The sequence below is a fragment of the Psammomys obesus genome, unplaced genomic scaffold, assembly GCF_907164565.1.
Source record: "Psammomys obesus unplaced genomic scaffold, mPsaObe1.curated_primary_1811, whole genome shotgun sequence".
In the NCBI taxonomy this organism is placed as follows: domain Eukaryota; kingdom Metazoa; phylum Chordata; class Mammalia; order Rodentia; family Muridae; genus Psammomys; species Psammomys obesus.
In genome coordinates, this window is record NW_026596101.1 from 18,453,954 (window position 1) to 18,474,661 (window position 20,708).

General features: G+C 41.5%; 1 protein-coding gene across 1 annotated transcript; it reads right to left on the reverse strand.

Annotated features, from left to right (window-relative positions):
* Window positions 1–20,014: 20,014 nt before the first annotated feature.
* LOC129692208 (non-histone chromosomal protein HMG-17-like) lies at window positions 20,015–20,335 on the reverse strand. Its single transcript, XM_055628436.1, has one exon. The coding sequence runs from the start codon at window positions 20,333–20,335 to the stop codon at window positions 20,015–20,017; it is 321 nt and encodes a 106-aa protein (XP_055484411.1).
* Window positions 20,336–20,708: the final 373 nt, after the last annotated feature.

Consider the following 20,708-nt stretch of genomic DNA (forward strand, 5'->3'; position numbering starts at 1 on the left):
TTGGTTTTATTTTCTGAGTTGCTAGCGTCCTTTTCAGAGAGCTGTAGCCAGGGCTATCCCTTGAATGTTTTGCCTATGTTTTCCTCCAGATGTTTCAGGTCTTCTATTAAGGTCTTAGATCCAACTGGAGCTGAGTTTTGTACAGAGTGGGAAATAAAGGTTTTTTTATTGTTTATTATTATTATTATTATTATTATTATTATTATTATTATTATTATTATTATTGTTATGGGTATCCAATTTCCCTCACACCATTCATCGACACCAGCTTTTCTCCAGTATGGTGGTAGCTGTGTGGGTTTACTTCTCAGACCTCTACTCCGTTCTACCGATACACTTGTCTATGTTAGTGCTGTTACCATGCGTTCTCCATCACTGGGGCTCTGAGGGATAATTTGAAGTCAGGTGTTACGGACTCTTCTCCATTGTTCTTTTTGTTCAGGTTTGCTTTAGCTATTCAAGATCTTTTATTGCTTCCATCTGAATTTTAGGATTTTTTTTTTCATAGTTTTATGAGGGATGTCATTGGAGTTTTGGTGTTACTCACCTTGGATCTGTAGACTGCTTTCAATGATATAACAATTTACACAGTATTAGTCCTGAGAATCCATAAGCATGGGATATCTTTTTCCATTTCAGTGCTCCATTGTGGAGGTGCTTTACTTCCTTGGTTAGGATTATTCTTTTGAAGCTGTTGGAAATACGATTCCTTGATATGATCCTCTTTTGTCCCTTATTGCTAGTATAGGAGCATAGGACTTTCTCTTTTATTTTTATCCTACTACTTTGTTGAAAGCTTTTATCAGCTCTAGGAGGTTTCTGGTGGACTCTTTACAGCCTCTGCAAATATGAATGTTTTATTGTTTTCCTTTCCTAATTATATTTTTTGTATTTCTTTTTTTTTTTACTCTTCTAACTGTGACCTTAAATACTATTTTTAATAAGAGGAGAGAGACTGAGCACCCATGTCATCATCTTTATTTTACAAGAAACACCCTCAGTCTTTCCTCATTTAGTATAATGTCTTATATACCCTTTACTATTGCAGTGTATTCCCCTAAGTTTCTTCAAGACTTTCCTCATGAAAGGATATTAGGGTTTGTTTATCTTTTCTGTATCCATTGAGATAATCATGAGTCTACTCATATAATGTTTTATATTTATTGATATGTGTATTCTGAACTACTCATATAATAAAGCCAGTGTGATCATGATTAGTAATAATTTGGGAGTATTGTTTAATTCAGCTTATGAATATTTTTCTAAAATATTCATAATGCATCCACATTCCTCAAAGAAACTGGCTTAAACTTTTCACTGTTTCTTTGTCTGATGTTGTATCAGAGTAATGCTGGCTTTGTTAACTGAGTTTGGTGACACTCCCTCCTTTCTGTTTGTGGAATAATCTGAGGTGTGCTGGGGTTGGCCCTCGAAGGGTTTGGTGCAGCTCAGTATGAATTCTCTGGGTCTGGGCTTGTTTTTAGTTTCAATGTCTCTTTTGACTGCTTCACTGCCAAGCTTTGTTAGCCTGGGACCAGGACAAAGACCAGCATGGCACAGACCAGGAAGACCCATGCCCCCTGCTCTATGATTGAGGTGTTGGCCTGTCTGATTATTAACATAGCCATTTGTATATATACATTTTCCTTTTAAAATTGCTTTCATTGGAGTCCACATGCTCAGGAGAGTTGTGTTTTCATTATTTTTATTTTAAGAATTTTTAATTTCCTGTTTCATTTCTTCGATGACCCATCACAGTCAATTGTATCTTGCCGGTTCTTGTTGGTCTACATGTTTTTTTAGTTTCTCTTCCTATTAACTTCTACTTTTATTACATCATGATCAAACATACAAGATACAGTGTTCCTTTATTTATTAGAGTTTATTATCTTGTTTCCTATTCCAAAATATGCTCTATTTTAGAGAAAAGTCTAGAGACTAGGACTGCTGAGAAGAAAGTATATTCTACAGTGTTTGCATAGAATAGTCTGTAGGTGTCTGACCTATTTAACATCTAACATGATTTTGTTGTTCTTTGGTGCTGGCCCAGATAACATGCCTCCCATGAGAATGGGACACTGGTGTCACACCATTGTGTTAAGATTCCCCCTGGGTCTTCATATCCAGTAGTGTTTGTTTAATGGAATTGTGTGCACCAACACCCAGGGTGTGTGCGTTTAGAACTGTTATAGCTACTTGGTGTACTTGTTCCCTTAGTCAATATGAAGTGATCTTTATCTCACCAAATTTGGGATTCATGTGTACTTTTTCCAGTCTCATTGTCCAAAGCTCTGAGGTGGCAACCCCCATACTCGCTCATGTTCACCTTTGCAGCGGAATATGGACACCTTATGGGATGGAGCGGCCTTGGTGCCAGAGTCTGCAGTCTTGGCATGAGCATGCTCGGCCACTGAGTTTCAGTTCTACCCAGCTCCCGTGAGGTGCAGCACCAGTGAGGTGCCATTTGACTGTCCAGGTCTCATGCTTTCACAGAGTGGATGGGGAATCTCAGAGTTTGAAGACATGGTTGTAGGGTTTCCTACTCTTCCTACAGAGTAATTTGATTTCACAAAACATCCAGGACAATACATAGTGAGGCCATTGCTGGGCTTTCCCAGCCTCTGCACTTCATGAACCTTAAGGCTCTGTCATCCAAAATTTTGGTTTTGTCTCATTCCTTCTCTCCTTTGTCTGGAACACAGAGTGGAGTAGAGGGGTTCCCCCACTTTTCTCAGAGCTGTTTTTGTTGTTGTTGTTGTCAAGCTAAAGGTTTAAGTTTTTGTATTTTTTAAATTTTAATTCTTATTAATTACAATTTATTCACTTTGTATCCCCTCTGTATCTCCCTCCCGCCTCCCTTCCCAATCCCACTTTCCTTCCCCCTTCTCACTTCTCATGCCCCAGCCCACTGATAGGGGAGGTCTTCCTCACCTTCCTTCTGATCCTAGTCTATCAGTTCTCATCAGGACTGGCTGTATTGTCTTCCTCTGTGTCCTGGTAAGGCTGCTCCCCCCTCAGGGGGAGGTGAACAAAGAGCAGACCAATCAGTTAAGTTTTCATATTTTACCTGTGGGGGTTTGAATAAAAATAGCCCCCATAGGTTCATAGATTTGAATGCTTGGTCGTTAAGGAGTGGCACTATTTACAGTGATTAGGAGGTGTGGCCTTTAACGGGATTAGCAGGGGTGGCCTTGTTGGAAGAAGTGTGTCACTGGGGTAGACCTAGGGGTTTCAAATGCTCAAGCCAGGACTGGTGTCACTCTCTCTCCCTGCTGCCTGCTGATCCAAGTGTAGAACACTGGACTTTTTCTCCAGCACCATGTCAGCCTTCATGCAGCCATGCTTCCTGCCATGATGATAATAGACTAGACTGCTGTGCCTATAAGCCAGACCCAGTTAAATGCTTTTCTTCATAAGAGTGTAATCATGGTGTCTTGTCACGGCAATAAAACCCTAAGACATTATCTCCTCTCTCTTGCCTTTCCACCCTTCTTCCCCTTCTCTTAACTTTGTGGGGACACAACAAAGTGAATTTTACTTATTTCTACTCTGGACCTTCTTCTCCGCTACAGTAATTTTTGGCTAAACCCATTTTTTTTAACTGTGATACTTCTGGTTTTGTTCAACCCAGAACCTGGAGTCATATTGATGCTTTTAATCTCTCCTCAGGATGGCAGTAAATGTTCATGCCTGTTTGAAACAGTAACCACACCATCACTTTCAAGGAGTTAACTGACAGCATTGTACACTTCCTTTGAGGAGTTTTCCATGCCTACTTGAAATTAAAGCACATGTATTATTTTTCATTCATTGTTACATTGTAACTGCTGATGTGTTTTATTAAAAATTCTTGAACACCACTATGGCAATCTTTGTGGAATACTCTGATGAAAAAAAATTGCCATAATTTAATCAGGGTTTCTAATAAAAATGTCTATGCTTCTTAAAATTACCTTTCACTGACAAGAATACTTCTGAGATGAATATCTTTGAACTTCTTTGTCAAAACATTCAACTAATTCCATTAAGATTTCTTAAAGTAGAATGACTAGACTGGAGATTATAAAATTTTATGTTTTTTTTTAATAACATATAGCTAAATTGCTTTCCAGAAGGTAATTCATACTTGTTCCTAAAAATAAGAAAATCTCTATCTCACGGTATCTGTTTAAAGTTTTTTTTTTCCCTGACTTAGAAGCAAAACAGTTTTATCAAGTGTGTGTGTGTGTGTGTGTGTGTGTGTGTATGCATGCACGTTTGATGAGTATGCCCATGAATAGGCCAAAAGAGGTGATAGAGTTTCTTTGTATCTGTCATTCTCAACTTTATTCCCTTGAATGAAAGGAACACTCAACCTGACAGTCACTGGTTTGGTGGTTGCTGGAATCTGAACTCAGATCCTTATGCTTGAACCATCTCTATATACCTGTATAACTATAAAACAGTTCCGTACATTAATTGAATGTTTTTGGTTTGTGAGAAATAGGAAATCACTTGTTTCTGCTGTAGTAGTCCTGGGGACAATAGGCCATTGTGAGCAAACATTTCAGAACCATGGAGAGTGCATTCAGTAGAAGTTGTGCACAAACTCAGCCACTGTAGAAACAAGCTCTGAAACCACTCATGCCACATGGATAATATTTTTAATTATTAAAAAGAAAACCAAACAGTTGTAATGGAGTATGTAGGTATTTTTTAAGTGATGAAAAAATAGAAAAACAAAACAAAACAAAAAACCCTTACTGGTCAAAACAAAACTCAGAAGCTCCAAAGGAAAAATTAGGGAAACTTAGCTACAGATTAGGATTGTGTCACAAGTAAAAACACATAACTGTGTAGACCTTGGTCATTGTGATGCTGTTTGCAAGTCCTTTCCTTTCATGGCAGCTTGTAAAGTTGTTAACCACATGGCTACATCCAGGAGCAGGACCTTCTCCTAGGGCCCCAAGGACAAACCAAGGCAAAAATGTACCAAAGCCCACTCTAGGGAAGCAATACGTTTATTGGGCGCCCTTAAGGAACATAAGTGAGAAGCTACTTACAGAAACAAGGATGTTCCTCCCCTTTATAGGTCATCCCTACAAAGCCTTTACTCAGCAGGGATGAGGACTTCCCCATAACCACATAGATGGAGCCCAGCTCCTCTAGTCTTCTTGGCCTATATAGTCTAGCCCTTCCCCATGGCCATATGCAATTAAGTCAGACTTGCATAGAACAGGAGGTAGTGATGTCCAGGCACTAATTGGGTCATCTGATTGTCCGCACTACTCCATGAGGGCTTGTTAAGCAGTCAGTGATGCTTTGACTGGAGGGTAGTCATAGATGCCAGATTACCTTTTGATGTCATTGGTCCTAATGTCTCCTGGATACTAATTCACTTGAAACCCCTTTTGGGTGTGTGTGTGTGGCAAAGAGGGGGACCTTAGCTGCAGCCTAAAAAGAAAACTTGTAAGAGTCTAGTCTTTCAAAGAGTGTTGAAATGTGCATGTTTTACCATAATGGTTGGTGGCTGCCTTTTGTCACCTAGTTCCCTGTAAACATTCTCTCTGTCCAATTCAGCTCACTCACATTTTGCAAATATCTGGCTCTTCATCTAAATGACACTGACCCAAGTGGCCAGTCGTAGATAAGATTTCTGCTTTTTAAGTAAAGTTCCACTAGGTTATAAATAGCCAATGACTCTGAACTCCTCTCGTTTACAGGCAAAATAATTTAATGAGGCCTCAGATTACTTTGTGTGGCTTTGTTAATGTAAATGAGTAATGTGTATTGATTTTTCACAGCTTAAAAATCTTTTTGTTCATCTTCTGCCAGAAAGTCTGTTAAAGAATTATTAATGATGGCATAATTGCTTTAAGATCTATGCCCTAATTAAAACAGTAAATTCTTTATTACATCTTTATTTTAATTAGATGTACAGAAAGACAATAATTTTTACAAGAAAGGCTGTGTAAAATAAAATTACCTCATTTAGAAATGCTCCAAGATGCCGGTGGGTGTGCTACTCAGAGAAACTTAAAGACAAAACATTTCCAGGCCCAACTTCTCAGCCCTGCCAGAAGGAGCAACATGCTATAGGACTGTGTTAGACCTTTGGTGCAAAAGTCACCTATGCTAGTGAGTTTATGCTTATTCTTACAGAAAGATTCCAATTGTTAAAGGAGAAGGAAAAAAAATAAGTCTGAAAGGTTCTATGAGAGACAAGAAGGAAAATGAGTTTATTGTCACAAAACTACCTCCTGACTTCTGCTCATCTGTTTTTTAGTTGCGTTGGGCTCCCTTTCTTCAGTCTGTGACGATGCTTTTGAATGATTTCTCCTGGGCCATGTGTATGGAAAAGCATCATCCAAACCAGTTAGGACCTTCTGGCCTTTGGTCTGCTCTCTCTCTCTCAATCTCTCTCTCTCTCTCTCAATCTCTCTCTCTCTCTCTGTATCTCTCTCTCTCTCGTGTGTGTGTGTGTGTGTGTGTGTGTGTATTCCTGGGAGGTGCTCTAGTGTCCTTGTCAGTGGCCATCCAATTTCACTAGCCTGGAACTCACCAAGTAGACTCAGCTGGCTGGCCATCGAGTCACAGGGATCTTCTACTCTGTCTATTCAAAGCTGAGATGACAAGTGTGTACCACAATGCCTGGCACTTGTTTGTTTTGAGACAGGGTTTTTCTGCTGTAGTCTTGACTGTCCTGGAACTTGCTCTATAGATCAGGCTGGTCTTGAACTCACAGAGATTCTCCTACCTCTGCCTCCCAAGGGCTGGGACTGAAGTTGTGCACCATCACGCCCAGCTTCCTGGTACTTTCAATATGGTTCTAGGGACCAAACTCAGCCCTGTATACACAGGTGAGCACTTTAGCAACTGAGATATCCCCCAGGATTTTGTGTTTTGTTGTTGTTATTGTTGTTGTTGTTTGGGCTTTAATTAATGTGTGCAGTGATGCTCTGACTTGAAGGAGTGGGGAATGACTTAACAGGAGAAGGCAGACGTCATGCGAGCCATTAAGCTGGGGCATTTCATAATTCTGATTCAGTCCTCAGAACCACTGAAACCAGGAAGGGATGAGTTCCATTTTATGTAGAAGAAAACTGACACTTAGGAATCTGCTAAACTGAGAGAACTAATGCTAGAAACAAGCATTTTTCAGCCGCCTTCTGCCTCAGCCACAGATACCTCCAGGCTCCTCGCTGGGACACTGTGAGTCCCTGGCTAACTGACAGTCTCATCCTGTGCCAGGGTTTCTGGGAAGTAAGTGAATTTCAAAGGGTGAAGATCAACATCTGTGCTCTATTGAAGACAACTATCCTCTGTAAGGCAGATGTACTTTTTAATTATCTTCCATTACCATGGAACTTCAACCAAATGCAGGTTTTGCAGACAGTTAATTTTCTTTAATTGGGTAACAATGCAAGGCAACACTGCCTTTTGTGTATATAATAGTTAGGCACATTTTCAGGCATTTTACATTTAGCAGCAGACTTCTGTCTCGCTGTTGCTAGGTTTTCTGATGAGGAAGCTGGGATATAGAAACAATTATCCATTGGAACAAGTAGTTAATAGCTAGTTAGTGCCAGAACCAAGCTTTGAACCCAGGCAGTTCTTTCTTGACCATTTGGATATCCAATTTTAATATTAAATGACAAATATTTTCAATGGCTGTTAAGTACGTTCACATCCACGTGAATTACAGGCAAATTTCAATTCCTGAAATGTATGTGTAAGGGACTAGGAGTGAAACACATCCCTAATCAGCAGACAGATAGGAAGTGGGGCACAAACATGTAATAAACGTGGCAAACATCCAGCTTCCTCCTCACCCTCTTCTCTAGAGACAAAAGCCTAAAGGCTTGGTGGGCTTTTCCTCCCACCAGTAGGCCTTCCTGCCTGAAGACTGTTTGGGCAAGTTCAAGGCAAGATTAGGACATGTTTACTCCAAAGTTGTGGACATACTTGCTTCCCTGTCTTTGTTCAAGCTGTCAAACCACAAATTAGGGGACGAAGACCCCTTAACGACCACTAGCCTTCAAGGAGAAACTGGAGTCCCAGCTTCTGCGTAGCCTGCCTGCTCTGCACAAGCTCTTCCTCTCCGCATGCTTTGCTGTGTGTGCGTTTCCTTGCCCCTAATAAAAGCCTTTATGCATGGCTGTGCATCTGCCATGTCCAGGAGCTCCCCACAGCTATTTGTGATGCTTAAGTATTTTTCTGCATTTGAGTTCTTTAACTGGCAGAGAAAAGGAACCAGATCAAAATCCTTAGGCTCTGTGCACTCAGGCCTGAATGCTGTATTATTGTTGTTTCATGGGGGGGGGGGAGAACCAATCTCTAATTTCATACTTCTCCAAGTTTAATAGAGAGATCAAGGCAAATAAACACTTCTGGAGAAGAAAGAGATTGCACAGTGAGCATAGTGGTTGAAGAACACTAGAAGCAGTGGTCGTTGGGAAAATTAAGATTGTCCAATGTTTCTGTTTTCTTAGACATTGTAGATCCAATCTGCTGTGTTTTCCAACATTCAGAATGAAGAGGGAAAGATGTGGTTATAAACTGTGTGCCCCAGAGCCAGGCTTCATCTGTCTGAAGTGTGTAACCCTTAATCACCATCCAGCATTGACTGCAAGGTTCCGGGACTACATTTACTCCTTGTGTGGAGCTGTAAAACAAGGCTGAAGCAGGAAACAGTGGTGGGCCATAATTTACACCTTATTTATTTACTTAAGATTAACGGTCTCTCTGGCCTTTTTCTCTGAAAATGGTTATTTCTAGGGTTTTTTTTCCTGTACTTTGCTCAAAGTCTTTGAATTCCTAAGATATAACAACATATGGTGTTTGTGTCATTAACAGTGCTGTGCTTCCACACAGCCTTAACTGCTCCTGACAGAGTCCAAGGCTCACAACAGCATGTGAGAAGGTAGCTCATGAAAGCAAACACAGGGACAGTCCAGAAAGAAACAGGTTCAGTTGTCAGTGACTGCTGCATTGTGGCTTGGATTGTTGTTTGTTGTTTCCTCATTAGTTCTTTCAACCAAGCCCAGAACTCACTTGTCCCATGTCCTTCTGATAGTTCGGGTGACAAAAGCAGAAAAGTGTGTCTACAAAAAAAAAACAAAAAACAAAACAAAAAAACAAACAACCTAACTATGACATGGATGTTATAGGTCATTGGGAGCCACTTCAAATCACCAAATTTGATAGAATTTAGAATAAATCCATGCAGTGATTATGTGACTAGACTGAGGAACTCCACACTTGCATTTGCTGTGTTTTGTGGCTGTTAACTTATGTCACTTTGATCTAAAAATTTCTTCAAGAATAATGTGGTGAAAGTTTTTTTTTAATAATAGGTTGCCCTAGAAGTTAAAAGAAACAAGAAAAGAAATTATATGTGGATTTTCAATCTAATTTGTCTCTCTATTTTATGCCAGACTCCTCCTTACATGATAACTTAGCATGCGCCTCACTATGCATTCAAAGCAACTTAAACATAGATTTATCTAAAACATAATTATAGGTATCTGGAGGGGGTCCATATGTTTGACATTCCATAGTTATTATCAGGGCTTGTTTTGTTTTTTGTTTTTTTTTTAAATCTGTTGGGTTGGAATATTTAGCCCTCTGCTTTCTGTCTTCAAAGGGGGTGTTTGTCAAAATTTGACTTATTGAAATTCTGAGTCTCTCTTCAAAGTATTCATCGCCCATCCCACAAACACATCGCGTTGTGCCCTGTAAACAATCCAGTGCACCTCTTCATCCTGTGCACCAAGCATGTGGCTGCTCCCTGTAAATCAAACTGGGATCCTATGTTCCATGCTATAAGGTAAACACTTTCTTTGTAATGTAGAAAAATATAGTTAAATATAAAATTGTTGATTGCATGGATGAAGACTTTTTCCTTGTAAGCCAAGATGATTAAAAAAACAGGACTTAAAGCTCCAAGTATTTTTTGTTTGAAGTCTTAGGCTATTTATGTTCTACAATGATAATGCTGTTATATAACATACAATAGTTATAATAGTAATTATATCTACTACCTAGAGATCAATACACTGTGTTGTTTTTTAATGTTAACACATTTACATATTCCATCACTTTATTAAAATATACTCATGTTATTATCTACTAATAACACATAATGAATATAAATGACCAGACTCTGAGGGAACAACATACTCTTTATTGTGCATAAGTTCATAAGTCATAAACTGTAAGCAGATTGAGGTGTTGTTATGCAAATGAGCCAGAGTGTGTAGCCATGAATTGTTAATGGCCACTGAAAAGGCAGAATGGGTAAGGAACCATTTATTTTGAATGTCAAAAGCATTTCTATGCCAGAAGAAGACAGTGTCTAAATTTATCACTAACGCTCGCAGGTGTAATGGACATTTCCAGACTTGAATGATACCAGGGGAAGACTATGGAGGGGAATATTGCCTTTAGCAATGAGGCAGGCTGGAAACACCTCACCAGACTCTGGTATAGGATGGGCAGGGACCATCCGGGCAAAGGACATCTCCTTAGAGGCCAGTCAGAAACAAGACTGGCATGAGACTCAGAAAGCATTCTGGACTCCCTCTAGCAGTGTTAGGATGGTTATGCAAAGGGAGAAGGCAGCCCAGAATCAATTAGGGTTAGTACCAAACAGATCATTATTTAAATGAGATGGCATTGACATGACAGATGATACTATAAACTGAAGGTAATTAGAAATATTTTTAATTAGAACAGTAGCTGGCTTCACCCTCACAGTCTGCCTCCCAATGTGAGCGTACTTTGACCTTGTCCTATATACCTCATAGGGTGACTTGTTATCACTGAAGCTGCCAGCTGGGGAAAGCACCGAATTATGGGGTCTGGAAAAGGTTTTCCACAGACAAGGAGCTGAGTCTGATCTCAGCATCAGGGACCGGCATGATCGCAGCCCCAGGACATCTGTCCCCAAGCTTAGCTCATCACCCTTCACAGCATATGCTGCTGTTGAAGCCCTCCATAGGCAGCCAGCTCACTGCTCGGCAACAAAGGAAGGAAGGGAAGGCGGCAAAGTCACTCCTAGGCGAGGAAAAGCTTGACCATTCATAGATTCATATTATTATCTTATCGTGAGACACATTTATACAAAGATTACAGAGTGGCTTAGAGCCCAAGGGAAGGTGGAACCATGTTGAACCTCATAGAACTGGAAAGCACTAGACCCCATGGGATCCGTAGGCAGCTACTGCCACAGGCCCAAGGCATTACAGGGGCCCCAGCATTTCCTTTTCTCAGCCTCTTCTGCAAGGCTTTAATTGTCCATACCATAGTTATAATGTGGTTCCTAGAATTTACCTATCAAATCCGGTTCCAGGTCAGAAATGGGAATATAAGGGGTGTGATAGTTAATATTGATCACCATCTTGACAGGCATTAGAACTGTGTAAGAATAAGACTCTGGGTATTGCTGTAAGGGCTAATCCAGATTAGCTAACCAGGACTCACAGGGCTAATGAGCTAAGAAGGGCTAAGCAGCCTCTGGGCATGCCCTTTGAGGAGGACCTAGGTTGGGTTAACTTCGATGAGAAGCCCCACGCTGAATGTGCAAGCCGCCATTCCATGGGCTGAATATAAAGAAAGAGGTGGGCTGAGCCTCAGACTCCCTGCTTCTGCTTCTGCTTCCTGTCTGTGGCTGCAATATGACCAACGTCTCATGCTCTCCCCACCATGATGGACTGTGCTCTCAAACTGTGAGCCAGAGCCAACCCTCCCTTCCTTTAGTTGTTTTAGTCTGGTATTATATCACAGCAATGACAAGTAACTAGATGGGGGAGGGGAGGTACATTTTAAAATCATATTTTTCATAAACCCTTTCTAGTAACATGCATACATCTCACCAGCCAAACTTGTTACCCAATCTTTCTTTTTCAAATGAAATCTGTTAGCAAAATTAAGTGAGAACTACATAAAGGCTAGACTAGCAAGCTCTGGGAGTCCTAGCTAAGACACTCAGAAAATGTAGAGACCTCTCAGGGGTAAAAGATGTGTAGGAATGGAAGTTGGGAGGCAGTGAAAGAGAGAATGCCTCATCACTCTCCCCACAGAGCCCCTGATGTGGCCTCAAGGTGACACGTTTAAGCAGCATATTGCGGCTCACATCCAGACATTTTTCCTAAGATGGTTCTCCACATCTCTAAACCTCGAGTTGCATTTTACGTGATGACACACAAAGTACGCTGCTTTTATATCAGTAAAGATCTCTAGTATCTGTTCCACACGAGCACATTCCTCTCTCAGGGAATAACCAGCGGAGCCATTGAAGTACAGTGAGCTGGGAACAAAGTTGTTGATTGTACTGAGCTACTCATTAAATGCGTTTGAGAAAGTTTTATTTTAAAACAGTTTATTTTTGGAAGCTCCAGTTCGGGCATTTAAAGACACCACCCTCGGACAAAGGGTAAAAACTACACTTGTCCGGAGTTTACAATGAGTATTTAGAATTCAGTTAGAAATTATTTCGCTGCAGGAAAATGGCAGTAGTAGGCTCTCCTCTCAGGCAGTTGGCAAGGTTTACAGTACCAGGCATGAATTCTATCCTACTGAACAGACTTTAAGTTCAGTTAGTCAAGTATTGGTTACCTCCAAGATAATATGGCTTTTGCACCACTGGGGTATCATGGCTGGTCAGTCATCATTATGGTCATTTTTTTAATAGCTGGATAAAGCTATTGGTTGCTTTTATTTGGTGGTAGTTTGCATGCCACTTTCAGTACTATGAGAGCTGGTCTGCAGGCAGGAGGCTTCCGGGTCACTTTCGTCTAGATTTCTCCAAGTCCTGTGACTGAAATGTGTGGTGCCTTCAGCAACAGGGCCTTAACCTTCAAGTTCTGGGAAGCAACTGAAGATAATGACCATATCCTCTCTTGTTTGAAGAGTCTCTTGGACCACTGACCAACAACTCACGGGGGGCTTTCTCATGCCTCAAATTGTTGTGAAAGAGTTTATGGCTCTAGCAGGGAGCATTATCATGCTGTATGGTATAACTAACACACGAGAACACACATAGACACAGGTATGCAAAAAAATAAAATAAAATAAAAGGTTTCCCTGTGGCTTTTTATCCTTAGCGTTCTTTATCTCTCCTTCACCTGTTATTCCTCCCTCTCCCTCTGTATTACTCTCCCTTCCCTTCCCAATTAAATCCCTTCTCCCCATTTTCTCATTTTCTCCTTTGGAGAAATAGTAAAGAGATCTACAATCAGTCAAGATGCAGGGAATAAGTGATCATGGGGTGCTAACTCCGGTTGATACTTCTACAATACAGGTCCTATACCTAAGGCTTGGAACATCAAAAAAAGAGGGGGCAGAGGACCAGGATTTCAACTGCATGAGAGTGTCTTCTAAACATGGCAACTAAGCTGCACATATGGAATTTCAACAGTATGGTTGCCTAAAAGAGATGGATGTAAGGACAACATTAGTTTTTACGCCAACATGGATAAGGGGGAAGTCTCACAAGCTCCCATCCCTAGATGGGGGCTGTCAATGGCTGAGAGGAAGAATCTGTTTTCTCCAGGGACGAGGTCCTCCATAACAGACATACATTAGAACAACACTAAATGGACTCATCAAGTTGTAATTATATATGCATATGTGTATGTATGTATGTACATATGGGTGTAAGAATAATAAAGAATTGGTCAGGAATGTGATAGGGAGTGAGGGCAAGGGAGGAGTTGGAGGGGAGCAGGGGAAGGGAAAAAAGATGGCATTACACCCTATACCAAAAATACTCTTGGTTTCTCATGAGAGCAAATGTTAGCAGCAAAGAAAACTTACCTGTGAACATGTACAACTCTTTCAACATAATTCCATTTCATCTCAAAATCTCATATGAAAGCCTTGTAAATAGGTAGTTGGTTTTAGAGAAATGTGTAAAGGTAAATATGCAGTAAAACAAACAGAAGGTTGATCATATGGCAACAACCATCAGCGCCACAGCAGGAGACAATACAACTCAGTCCTGTGTCCAAAGGGTTTGCTCACAAAGGAACGGTAGACAGAGACATGAGAAGAAACTACAGAGCCACAGCACATGTTACCACCTGGGCCAACTCATGGAGCCCAAGGCAGGCAAAAGTAGAGGAATGTGAGGCTGGCAAAGAGGGTTCAAAGGGTAGAGGCATTGGCTATGTAACCTGACAGCCTGAGTTCTGTCCCTAAAAGCCATCATAACAGCTGGATGTGACGGTTGTAATCCTGAAATTCTGGGATGGGAAGGGACGAGGCAGAAAGAGAAGAATCAATTAGAAGCTCACAAACATGCATAGCCCAGCAGCAGAAAGTACAAGAGAAACCCTGTGTCAATGCAGTTAAAGGAGAAAAGCAACCTCTGAGAGTTGTCCTGTGACTTTCACACAGGATTGTGTGTCCATGCATGCATGAGTGCTCACATGCACACACACACACACACACACACACACACACACAAATGTTTGCTTTAAAATGTAGAGAGTCGTTAGCAAAAGTCAGGAGAGACTTGTGAGGACAAATTTATCCCCATTAGCAGTGACTTTAGGATAAACGGCAACAGCCAGTTTCAGAGGCATAAACTGGTGACCTCAAAATACAGGAAGCCAGAGAATAAATACACTCACCCCACCCCTTATCTGAAGCATCAGCTTGTACTGTTTCAGTGACCTGTTGTCAAGTGTAACTCCAAAACAGTAAATGGAGGATCCCATTATGAAGCCATGGTCACTTCTCTGTTGCTACGGTTAAAAACCAGTGTGACCAAGGAAACTTCTAGAAGGAAGGTTTATTTGGGCTTACAGTTCCAGGGGAGAGAAGGGCATAGAAGGGAAACAGCAAGCATGGCAGCTGCAGTCGCCAGCCAGGAATCACATCCTGAGCTGTGAGCAGGGTACTGAGAATGTTGAGAAGTTTTGGAACTTCCAAGCATACCCCCTTCCCAGTGACTTCTTTTAGCAAGGTCATGCCTCCTAAACCTACACAAACAATGCCACAGCTGGGGACCAAATATTCAAAATCTGAGCCTTGGTAAGACATCCTCATCCAAATCAGCATACCATTCATGTTTTGAGAGCCTTCTCAGTAGCATAATGAAATCTTGTACCATCCTGATCCACCCTATTTAGGACACAGATCATCCCTTAATTCAGCCGGTCAACTCTGTATCTGTACACCACCTCCTCAATACTAACTTAGCATCTGTCTTGGTTTCCAGAGAGACTGTCATCGTCAGTGTTTGTCTTTATGTAGCCATTGTTTTACAGAAAAGATCAGAAGTGTGAAAACGGTGCTGCTGGTGGTCTGGATCTATCTAAGTAAAGCCTGTGTGCTTCATTTAGTAGAAAAAGCCATCTTCAACTTAGGAAAGAAATATAACAGAATTTGCTAAGGTCTATGGTTAAGAAGAAGTGCCTAGGGCTGGAGAGATGGCTCAGCCATTAAATGCTAGGCTCACAACCAAAAATGTAAGGAAAAGTGCCTATAATCCCAGCACTCAGGGAGGCAGGGGCAGGCAGATTACTGTGAGGCCAGCCTGGTCTACAAAGAGAGTCCAGGACAGCCAAGGCTTCACAGAAAAACCCTGTCTCAAAAAAAAAAAAAAAAAAAAAAAAAAAAAAAAAAAAAAAAAAAAGGCTTCTGCTTGTAGAACTGTAAAGAAATTCATCTCAATTTTGTTATCAGATATCAAATGGCAAATTCAGAGAATACATACATACTCAGAGAAGTATCTCAGAGAAGATGGAAAGGGGGTTAAGTTACATGGTTCTGTGCTGTGTGTGGTTTCAGATACTATCAAGGGGTTCTGAGCCATGTTCCCTTTGGAGAAGGGGGTAGACTACCATCCCCTGGTCTTTTGTTGGGGCTGCCAATGGCCAAACCAGCCTAAGTGGCAGACTGCATGGTTTAGGCAGATAGCACTGGAAGAGAAAACGGGTTGAAAATGGGGGCAGGTGTGGACCTGGATGGATAAACAAAAGCCAAGTCAGTCAGTTCAGGTCAGGGATTCATCCATCCACAATTTGCAGCTATCAGTGTGTCAAGAGGCTAAGGGTTCTCCAATGAGGGGATGTGTCATGCAGTGCTCTATTTGTCCACATAATGGATCACCAGGTGTCACCAGGAATACTTTACAAGGCTGTGCTGCCTTTCCAGAAATCACCTACAAAAGCTAATTAACAGAGCACCCTTGTTAACACATGCAGATTTGGCATTATTAGGCTAATTAAAAGGATTTTAACAGTCTCTACTCCCCTCCCCACCAATTCCTGCATATCCTGGTGAAAGTAAATTAAACCCATTAATCAAAGTAGTAAAAATGATAGAAGGTGCAGGATATGGCAGAGCTGAGAAGAGACTAACAGCTCTCATTATGTTTAATTTTGTTCCTCAGTAAAGGATAATAAATTCAAGTTGTAACATCACAATAAAATATTTAATTATTCAAGAGCAGGCTAAGGCATGTTATAATTACCTACCTATTATGGATCTTCATTTAGGTAGCAAAAGATGCAGTCTAGTAGCCCTAAGAGTCTGAAACCGAAGATTTGAAGTGAAATGTCAGTCACTCTGTCACCATGGAGAACATCCTATGTAACGCTGACCTTGAAATGCGTGTGTGTGGTGACTTTGGTGTGGGGCCAGTCAAAAGACCTTGGTTGAGTAGCAGGTACTTATTGGGCAGGATCTGGGCAATGGAATCCTGACAGTGAATAAGTAGAATTTGATGCTTAATCTTGATACTTTTGGTCGTCTCTGGGGGTATTCCCAGAGAATGATATGCATAAAAGCATCTAAGGGGAGAAACCTTTCCTGAACGTATTTCCATTCAATGGGTTGAGGGGCCAAATGGAATCGCATTAGGCAAAGAAAAAGCCAGCCAGTTCACACGAGCTCCGTTCTTCATGAGCAAGTGTGCCTAATGCTGCTGGTATCGCCATGGGCACCATACTCCAACTTCTTCAGCCCTTCCAAGCAGCCTCACACCAGTGACTCCACCGAGAGCCTGGGCCTTCTGTGTTGGAGTGGAATTATATCAGTGGTCTACCCTGTTCTGAAGCTGCCAGCATTTTGAACGGAGCAGTTTTGGGGTTCTCTGTATCTTCCAAGATACATACAAACCATAGTTGGATTCCTTAGCTTCCAACTGGATAAGCCAGTCCAATAAACTCCCCCCATATCATACATTCTTTTTTCTTGTGATGGTCAACATTATTGGCAGGATTTATAAATTACCTGGTAGACACACCTCGACGTGAGTCTCTGTCAGTGTTTCCAGGTTACTTTAATTGAGGTAGGAAGACCCACACTGGACATACGGATGGGCAGTAGTCCCACACTGAACAAAAAGGGAATGTGAGCTGAGCACCAGCATGCATCGTCCTCTGCTTCCTGACAGCCGATGCAATGTGGCCAGCCACCTCAAACTCCTGCCGCCACGACTGCTCTACCATAATGTACTCTTTCAACCTTCTAAAACTTCTGCTCTCTGCCTGATGGAAACTCACCTGACTTTCCTCCTCCTTGTTTTCCCTGGCCAAGACAGGCCTGTCCTGACAGCACTGATCTAAGGAATCTTCCCAAACCTGCTCTACTTACTATTGCTCACAACAGTGCCCAGCACTGTCTTGCTTATGGACGTATTATTTCTCTCTCCACTCGTCCTCCGTGTGATGTAAGGAGAAGTACTTGTTTTTCTTTTTTCTTTCGCTATATCCACAACATGTATTTATATAACAGGTTCTCAATATGTTTCTGTGACTGAAGAGGATCACATCTTCTAAACCTGGCAATGATAGTAAACCCCGTGAAACATAGTCAGACTCCCATAAAAATATGGAGACAAGTTCTGTACCTCTCTTGGGGCCAGCACTATGTCATTAACAAGAGGGTGCATAGTTTCAGAGGCTAGCCATGACTGGTGGCATGTCTTGCCTTCAGGATCCTGGCAGATCCATCTTCAGAGACCTACCAGAGAACCTCTAGAGGCCCACCCTACCTCTAGCTGTTTCAGCGCTACATTCTCCTAGAGCAAAGAACAAACAAGGTGCAACTTACTGCTTCTAGTCTAGTTCAGAATGGAGACAGCATGCAGTTAAATTGGAAACTGCACTGCAGATTTGCGTGTCTAAGTAAAACACAAATATTTCAGGAAAAAAAAAACCTATCGATGCCTCAAATACAATATGGACTCATTTTTTACTTTGATCCCATTTGGTGCTCCAGAAGAGTGCAGACATTTTACCACAATGGAAGCCATTCCTTGTAACATGTGTGTTAAAATCACCTAAGATAACTTCTAAAGAGAAGTGGTTTAGAAGGCTGGAGAGATTGCCTAGCGGTTAAGAGCACTTACTGCTCTTGCTGAGGACCAGTGTTCAGTTCCCACATCTACAAGGCAGTTCACGGCAATCTGTCACTGCAGTTTCAAAGGATCTAACACCCTCTTTGGCCACTGCATACATGTGGATACACTTACACACATGCAGGCAAAACACCCATACACATATTTTTAAAAAAGGAGGTAGGAGGTGTGTTTTGAGTTTATAGTCATGTGACACAGTTTTGTTTTGTTTTGTTTTTGAGCCTAAAGAGGAGCAACACGCCACAGTGGGTGAAACAAAATAGTTTATTCCATGTCTAGGATGTGAATGAGAAACCTGGGTGCCATAATCCACTTCAAGAATTTTCCCTCAGTGACCTAAGGCTGTCTGCCAGGCCTCGCCTCTTAATGACACACAGTTGGCTAGGGAGCAACCCTTCAGCACCTGAGCCTTTAGAGACACTGCAGAGCCAACGATAACAAGTCAAGGTGGTTATTACTGAGTACAGTGTTTCCTCCTGCTACTCTGGCTTCATAATCCATTACAAACACCCCAGGGTTCACCATGTCAACTCTAAGAAGACCCTTTCACAGCATCCCCAAAACGATCACTAAGTATCCTCACTCCTTACCTCATGTCCCATTACCTAGGATTTCTACAGAGCTAGGTAGAGTGTGAGAATTCTCCCAGATGAATTGTTTCATTTTTGAACTTCTTAAATTGTGTAAGAACATCTCTTCCTACCATTGCACTGGAGCATCGGTATTTTTATGATCACTATAACTTTGTACTGGTTGAAAAGCAGTCATGGGGTTCTCCCTTCTAATGACTCTCTCATGGTATTTGCTGCTATGAGCAGCCTGTGGTTTTTAAGAAACCTTTTCTGATTGGGTGTATGTTTTATGGCACTGAATCACTGGTTCTAGATGGTTTGTCTTCCCTTAAAGCTGTTTCATGCTTTGGGGTTTTTGTGCCTGTGTTTGCTTTCTGGTGTTTTGTTTTGTTTTGTTTTTAACATGCTGAGGATTAAACTGAGGATCTTTTTTCCCCCAGGTTTAACTGTATCCAGCTTTATAAAAGATACTTTTCATAAACAATCATGGTATTTCAGACAAAATCAGAAAGCCAATGAAATCTTCATTTGGTGCTTTGAAAGGCGGGAAGTAGGTGAGGGTTGACATTTCACATTAAGGATGTTGTTTAACAACTTTTCACAGGCCGACCCTGACTTTCAGGAAATGAAATTAAAATGGCAGAATTATGAATCTAAAGATCCACAACTTTTTATAAAAGGAAGCCCACTCTTCTAAGGGCATTCAGTGATGTCACTGCAAAGTCCAGATGGCCCAATAGACTGGAAAACCAGTTTGGGGTGTCAGGTTCCAACAGGTCTCTGGTTTTCAGGGAGTTAAGTCAATGTTGATGGTACAGGATACAAAAATTGAATTTAGAATTGTCTCCTACCATAAGTCATTTTGTGCCATGGTGACCACATACGTCAATTCTAGGATGTCTCTCCTGAGAACCAACAGGAGCCTTTCAAAATAATCAGGGAAAAATGTTTTCTGTCATCAGTCCAGCTTGGGAGACATTTTCTTTTCCCCCAAAACAAGGACGTGTTCTGTGTGCTAACATCCTAGCTTAAAAAAAAATTCTGCATTTTTTGTAAAACTTGATAAAAAATAGTATTTCCAACTGTACCGTCACCAGAGTACACAGTTATCAAAAATGCACACACAACACTTGGCATCTCCAACACCTTCAGCTTTCTGTGCCTGGCCTGTTTGGGGGTCTCCATTTTCAGCAGGAATATTTTCATCCTTACTGGTATCAGCTTTCCCCTTCTTCCCCTTGGGTACCTTCTCTCCCTTTGCAGGGGCCATTTCAGGCTTATGCTCTGGCTTTGCAGGAACAGGTTTAGCAGACAACTTGGCAGATCTTTGAGGCTCGTCCTTCATCTTGCTTTTATCTCCTTTGGCATCACCTTCAGCCTTTCTTTTGAGCACGGCAGTGGTGGGGTACATCAGCGCTGGATGTGGGGATTCATTGCGGTGTGGGTGTGGTCCCTCCGGGGGTCGCTGTCACTGCTTCTTCATACTGCTCCTAAATTCAGGATCTTATACCTGCTAGGCCAGCCCTCAGGCCCTCAGTCACACCCCAGCCTTTATTTACACCCTTGTCTCATCTTTATCCGTGCACATATGTTCCATTCTTAGCTGTAAAAATAGGTAGACATTGAGATTATTCACTTGGAGCCAAACTGAGAAATTTTAAGTGCTTTTGGATAAAGACACATATTTGTGATATCAAGTACAACTTTACCAAGCAGCCTTTCCCAGTTCTCTCCATGGCTAGAGCTCACTCTTTCGGAATTGCTTTATCAGTGGGAAACTGTTA

Bases quoted from the DNA above. Each gene is read 5' to 3' on its own strand.
- LOC129692208 (XM_055628436.1), bottom strand. From the start codon at position 20,335: ATGTACCCCACCACTGCCGTGCTCAAAAGAAAGGCTGAAGGTGATGCC.